General features: G+C 39.7%; 1 protein-coding gene across 1 annotated transcript in view; it reads right to left on the minus strand.

The window, feature by feature from the left end:
• Positions 1-3,931: 3,931 nt before the first annotated feature.
• LOC137993530 (serine/threonine-protein kinase Nek7-like) overlaps positions 3,932-7,500 on the minus strand; it is an 18,338-nt gene continuing 14,769 nt past the window's right edge. The window contains exons 10-11 of the mRNA XM_068839449.1: positions 5,213-5,326; positions 3,932-4,827 (exon numbers count right to left, since the gene is read on the minus strand). Coding sequence (XP_068695550.1) covers positions 4,720-4,827; positions 5,213-5,326 — 222 coding nt within the window. The 3' untranslated portion in view covers positions 3,932-4,719. The remainder of the gene's footprint in view (positions 4,828-5,212; positions 5,327-7,500) is intronic.

A 7,500-nucleotide genomic window follows, 5' to 3' on the forward strand; every position in this document is an offset into this window, starting at 1 on the left:
AAAAAACATGCCAACCAATTCTTCAGGTGAAGGGATGGCATGTGTGGTTGGTTTGGAAAATTTCTGCTTTAAGATATTGGAAATAACAAAGGAGGGATAGTTGTTGGCTCGTAGAGCATCAAAGACGTGATTGATTTCGGTATTTTTCCCTTGCGGTGTACTTGGGAGTTTAATTGCGCGGTGTAGGAGGGTCTCAGCTGTGCTGATCTTGTGGCGTTTGTCGTGGTGAGAAGAAAAGTCTAAATATCTGTCCGTGTGAGTTGCTTTGCGGTAAACATCAATAGTGATCGTGTTATCCTTGCGAGAAACCAAAGTATCCAAGAAGGCGATCTGTTGGTCAGATTCCTCTTCAATAGTAAATGAGATGTGTGGATCGATGGAATTAAGTGTAGTATGAAAAGAATTAACAGCATCTCTTTTGATGATGCAGAAGCTATCATCCACGTAGCGTTTCCATACTTTAGGTTGTACTTCAGACGTGTTAATGGCCATTTCTTCGATCGCTTCCATGCACAAGTTCTTTATTACTTTATTTATGATGATAAGATATACAAACAGATCCATGGTTGCGCGATGGGTAGCCCCGTCAGCCCTGTGGTGGCGAACTTGTGCATGGAAGCGATCGAAGAAATGGCCATTAACACGTCTGAAGTACAACCTAAAGTATGGAAACGCTACGTGGATGATAGCTTCTGCATCATCAAAAGAGATGCTGTTAATTCTTTTCATACTACACTTAATTCCATCGATCCACACATCTCATTCACTATTGAAGAGGAATCTGACCAACAGATCGCCTTCTTGGATACTTTGGTTTCTCGCAAGGATAACACGATCACTATTGATGTTTACCGCAAAGCAACTCACACAGACAGATATTTAGACTTTTCTTCTCACCACGACAAACGCCACAAGATCAGCACAGCTGAGACCCTCCTACACCGCGCAATTAAACTCCCAAGTACACCGCAAGGGAAAAATACCGAAATCAATCACGTCTTTGATGCTCTACGAGCCAACAACTATCCCTCCTTTGTTATTTCCAATATCTTAAAGCAGAAATTTTCCAAACCAACCACACATGCCATCCCTTCACCTGAAGAATTGGTTGGCATGTTTTTTAAATGGTTTACGCCTCAAGAGAACCCTAACGGTTTTGCTGTCCTTCCTTTTATCAATGGTGTTACGCAACCTCTAACAAGAATTCTTCGAAGACACGATATCCGAGTTGTAAATAAGCCCCTCAAGACTTTACAACAAGAATTCCTTTCTCCTAAATTCAGACCAGCTATTGAACACCAACCCAACGTGGTTTATAAAATACCCTGTGCCGATTGTGATTGGTGTTATATAGGTGAAACTGGCCGTTGCTTTGAAACCCGCAAGAAAGAACACGTTAGGAATGTAAAAACATGTGCTAATGGTCAAACATTGCGAAACATGCGTGGTCTTTCGGTCATCGCATTGATTTCAATCATTCTCGAGTTATAGACAAAGGCTCTTTTCGTGTTAGGAAAACTCTAGAGGCCTGGCACACCTCTTCTACCAAGCATGCTGACAATAACTTTAAGCCGATTCCTAATCAGTATAAAATTCTTTTTAAACAATAGCCACCATTTTTCATACCTTTACTCTGTTCTTTTTATCATTTTTATCTCGCCTTTTCTGTATATATTTCACTAATTCACATTCAACGTTTTATCCGTGGAAGGCTGTAGATCGACAGCCGAAAGCTTATATTCTTTTTGAAAATTTTTAGCCAGAGAACGTTTTTTATTGTATTTTAATTTAACCTTGTATATAGTTTTAAAAGTTTATGTCTCCTAAAATGATTGATGGTCAGGAGTCTGTTAAATACGAGCTCGAGTATTCTGCACGCAATTCTTTGATAAATACTTCTCCTTTCGTAAGTTACGAACTCTTCTGTGGTCTAGTGATCGCGATTGCCTACTAGGGGCGCCTTCTCTGCAAGTCTCTCTATCAGGAAAAGAAATCTTACGCATGCACAGGAAAATCGCGACCCCCCCTTTCAAGGAAAAAAAAGAAAAGTATAAGAGAAATTTGATCTCCACTCACCCAAAAATTTATTAATGATGAATGTGCACATAGAGGGAACCTGTGAATGCTTTCATCTTTCAAGTAGCAGGATCGGTGATTTTTACTTTTAAGATTGCACATGAGTGCCATCAGAAATCAAATGCATCCGCAATTTATTCTTTCATCCCTAAAATTCTGATGTCATACAGTAAAGTGCTAAGACAATTAAAAAACATCTGTGTACTCGAGACCTAAAAAATCAAATTATCCTGATTCATGCAGCTAAAATGTGGCTGTTGCCGTACGACTATCAATCATTGTTTTTGATACTCACAATGTGTTCGCTTCTGCAATTTCTAAATGTCAAAAAAGTTGCTATATAGATCCGGACTACAGGGAGGAATACCCCTGAAGCATTTTTCAATTTACATGTCCTTGGCCCTAATGAAAGGATCTTCCTTAGAGATACGTAGATGCCATGTAAAGTACTTTCCTTGCAAAAACAAACATGACAGCAGCTGGGTTCCAGGCAACTTCGTTCCACCAAAAAATTACGGAACATGACAACAGTCAAAATTTCGGCATATAAACCTTGAAAGCGAAAAATTCTTTTGCCATCTAGGATCTTCCTCCCTTCATGTAAAATGTCCTCAAGAAAAAAATGGCTAATTCACTAAGAATCTGGCCCCAGTTGTTTGAAGGGCATAGCGCTATCCACTGGATAACTCAATTGGTTTTGCTAGTGTTTATCCGCTGGATAGTAATTTACCCGGTGTATAGCGTTATCCACCTTTTGAACAACCGAGGCCTGTGGCCTGTTTCTCGAAAGTCCCGATAACTTTTCGGGCCGCTTGCTTTGGAAAGCCGATCCTTTGATATGTTTTCAAGGTAACAAAAAGAAAAATTACTGTGAAGTTTGACGATTTAAATCCTCTCCGTTCTTGAGATACAAAGGGAATTGTGACACCCGAAAATGGCACGTAAAGTTTCGGGACCTTCGAGAAACGGGTCCCTGGCCCGGGTTGCTCGAAGCATTTTTAGCGCTAAACTGCGTTTAATACCATGGAAACGTATAGGATTTGGTACCTCTTAACCAACGGTTAGCGCTAACCAGGCTTCGAGGAACCGGCCCCTGAATGTTACACTAACTGTATTTTAACCATTGAACCTCCAAGATTCTCTTAACTGCAGTGCTTTGGTTTACTTAAGGTCTCACTTTATCACGTGAAACCAAACTGCAGCCAGCTATCTGAATCGTTGATATAAGAAGATCCTTAAATTCTACAACAGGGACATCGTCCAAAAGTAAGAAATGTGATTTTTCATTTGGAAATTTGAAACAATATTAATAATTATTACTACTAAATCCAATTCATTCACCTTTTACAAATCACACTGTAGCCCAAATTGACCATCCAGAACTGAATCTGGAGGAAAATAATGATATTCAAACTGAGGAAGAAAATTTAACGCTTCATAAAAGCTCAATCTTGTGTTTCCATTTCTCTTAGATTACTCACATTTTGCCTGGACTTTTTTTACAGGTTAATTCACTTTGTAGCAATTAATTTGGTGGCTCCCTTGTTCCTAGATCTTAGAGCGGTTTTCAATTGAGTGTCGAAAGTAATCAGCGAATTACTTTGGTTTTGCATTACCACTCGGTGATTGGTTCAAAATTCTCGCGCCACTTTTTCAACCAATCAGAAGTGAAACCAAAACCAATCGTGGCTCGCGCGTGCACATTTTCCCGCGCTTTGTGTAAGCTACGTGTAATTACTTCGAGTTTTGATTGGTTTACTGGATTGTCTCCGTCCTTTTTCATTGGCCATAGTAATTACTTTGGTTTTGGTTTTACGACACTAGATTGAAACTCGCTCTAGAGGCACGAAATAATAACAGCATCTACATTTAATTCGCATCAATTTTCAGCACATGCAAATAACAATAAAACATTATCGTGATGATAATGAATCAATGAAAGCAATGACGCTAGCAGAGGTCTCTTTTCTCATTTATTTGCCGGGTGTCGCTTGGTTTGCTACTCGCTTTGATTTAACCGCTATCCACGATCTTGGATGCTGCTAATGAAATTGCAAGCTCCCTTTCATATTTGATGACTATGACATGTACTTGAGGATGCTAGGTCCTGCACATTCTTTTATAGTATTTCCGCTGTATTTTTGCGACATCGCACAGTTCAGCCACTAAGTAACATGACACATACTCAACACCGTCACTTTCAAGTCCTTTCCACTTCGCCGTCAGCCCAGCAAATGCAAGAGAAAAAGACCTGTGCTAGCCGGGAAGATGCAAAGATGCTGAGAGTAGCAATTTTCCTCCTCAATGTAATAATAAATTAAATGTCAGTAATACATGTTAACAAGCGAAGAGATTGACTGACAGAACAGTATACCATGCTGGTATCCAATACACTCCTCAACAGGAGTCACACTCAATGTGATTGCATGACACACCAGTGTACCATGCTAGACAATTTTACTAAGGCATCTGCTGCCTTCATGAAGGTAATAGCTTCATGAAAATCACCGCCTAACAACTCCAGGCATCGAGAAACTTGAAATAATTTAGTATTCCACTAGTAACAGGAAAAGGTTTGTACATTTTCTTAAGTTAAAGAATTTATTGTTGACAGTCAACATCTTGGATTTAGATGTGCCACATTTAATGAAGATGGCCAGCATGCATTCTTTGTGCTACTTCATTGACGTAAACAATGTCAGGCCTCTGGTCAGGGTCCGGATTGATGCACAAACTTACCAGGTCACGCAACTGAAAGAGGAAAAACAAAAAAAACTTAATAGAGCGACTTTCACGTGACTTTGAAAAATAAACGTAAAACCAGAACGTAAAACAAAAATGCAAAGCATTTAATTGGCATATCGAACAAAAACAAACGAGCGCGAATTTTCATTGGCTTAGCGAACGCGGATGCAAACAACGTCATTAATTTTAAGTGTGAGGTGTCTGTCGTCTATGCTGTGTAAATGCTCCTCAATGTCTTCAGCACCCACTTAACAGCTGTACCTCCACTAGATAACCAGCATTAAAGTTGTAAAATTCAATAACTAATCAAACAATTCTGACCAAAGAAATGCTATAAATATTTACAAAAAAATATTATTATTATTATTATTATTATTATTATTATTAATACCTGCTGTGAGTAATGTTCAGCTGGCAGAGGTGGGTAATCACAGGACTCTATCTTCTTGCACAACGAGTACAAGTTCATTTTGTCTCCATAGAAAGGTGACTGAAGGGCAGCCATCTTTTTTGAAAGAAAACAAAAACAAATTTTATGGTACCCGGTAATATTGATGTATCCTGTTCCAGGCTCTCAGATAGTGGAGGCGAGAGAACGAGAACGAGCAAAAGACATCGAGCGGGGTCTGGGGGGAGGGGCGATGTCTTTTGCTCGTTCTCGTTCTCGTTCCCGCTCCATCGCCTCCACTATCTGAGAGCCTGGAACAGGCTAATATTGATCAAGCACCAAGGAATCCTTACCACATACATACAATTATGCAATGAGTCATGGTGCAAATGTCACCAATTTTCCCAAAATTATTTCATCAACAATCAATATTATTTAAGTGCACATTGTACTGTTAAACACAGTTCATTAACACTACAAGGTTTCACAACATCGAATGAAGCTTTCCAAAAGAAACTTTAGTGCTAGCGCTGTGTTGCTGGGAGGGTAAAACATGAAAATTTGGTTTATCAAACAATTCAATAAAGGTCTACTGTCACTCTAGCCTGCTATCAGTCCCTTCCGACTCACTCCAGTCGCACGCCTGTTGAGTAAATAATGTTTTGTACCGCAATCAGGAGAAACGGCCAAGGAAGGGTTGCGTGACAAAAAAACAAATGACTCTACAAGCAAGTGGCTCGAGTGACTTAGCCCTTAGCCCTTCATAGGAGCTCTGATGCTTGCAACATTAGCAATTTGCTCTTTTCATGGTGACAGTTTAACCATTACTAACGACATTTGATAAAACTAAAGCCACGTTAGCCCTTAATTATATTAAAGAGCTCTGACCCTCATAACTACAGCGATTAAAATAAATATTCTTATATGTTTTAATACAAGGAATTTAACCTTATCAACCAGTTCAATTTCTCATGTTCGACGGCTCCAATCAAGTTGAAAGAATTTGGTTACAACTTCATATTACGGAACACGAATATATATTAATTAGGAGGATCTGCTAATTGCTGCAGCTGTAACATGTAAGAGGAGTAGGGTTCTTTGGATCATGGGTTTGGGTTCGTGGTTTCTGAAACCATGAAACCTATGAAACCACGAAACCTATGAAACCACAAAACCCGTGGAACCACGAAACCTGTGAAACTCATGAAACCAGGAGACCTGTGAAACCACGAAACCTGTGAAACCGCGAAACCCGTGAAACTACGAAACGCACGAAACCAAGAAACCTGTGAAACCACGAAACCTATGAAACCCATGAAACCAGGAGACCTGTGAAACCACGAAATCCGTGAAACCATGAAACCACCAAACCTCTGAAACCAAGGAGCCTGTGAAACCGCGAAACCTATAAAACCACAAAACGTGTGAAACCACGAAACCCATAAAATCACAAAACCCACGAAACCAGTGAAACCATGAAAGCCATGGAGCCCCGAAACCCATCAAACCAAGAAACTCATGAAACCAGTGAAACCACCAAACTCGTGAAACCGCAAAACCCATGAGACCACGAAACTCGTGAAACCAAAAAGCCATGAAACCACGAAGCCAATAAAACCAGGATACCTGTGAAACCACGAAACCTACGAAACTATGAAACCCATAAAACCACAAACCCTAACCCATGAACCAAAGAACCCTAACTTCTTTAGTAAGCACAATAGTAGTTAAACTAAGCATATCCTCCTAATTAGCATATATTCGTGCTCCATAGGTAACAGCAAGTAGTCAATAAATTTACAGCAACATTTACGGAGACAGTGAACCCAGAGATTAGGTTCTAGGGCTTTCAATTCAGTTCTAGGGCTTTCAATTCAATTCCTACTCTGACCATTAGCTGAGGTTGAACTGCATAATCCTGGTTCAACTTCTTCCTTTTGCTTGTAAACTGGTCCACTTCCTTTCACCCTCACTTAGGTTTTTAAACATTTGTCGGATTGGTTCCAATCATTTATTTTGTTATTCTCTTTATCGTATTTTTCATTATCAGTAGCTCATTGCGTAATAATTATCATAATTATTATACATTGGTGTCACCAGCTCGATTTTGATCGGCTATAAGCAAGCAGCTAATTCATGCTTGAAGGGGATAGTTTCTAAAGAAACTGTGGTGCTGCGTCGATGGGGAAGTAGTATACAAAAATTTGGTTTATCAACGGAGTTGTTAATGTAAATTGGCCATCGTAGAGAGATTCTAAAAGCTGACGTTTCGAGCGTCAGCCCTTCGTCAG

The sequence above is a fragment of the Montipora foliosa genome, chromosome 2 (assembly GCF_036669935.1).
Source record: "Montipora foliosa isolate CH-2021 chromosome 2, ASM3666993v2, whole genome shotgun sequence".
NCBI classification, from domain to species: Eukaryota; Metazoa; Cnidaria; class Anthozoa; order Scleractinia; family Acroporidae; genus Montipora; species Montipora foliosa.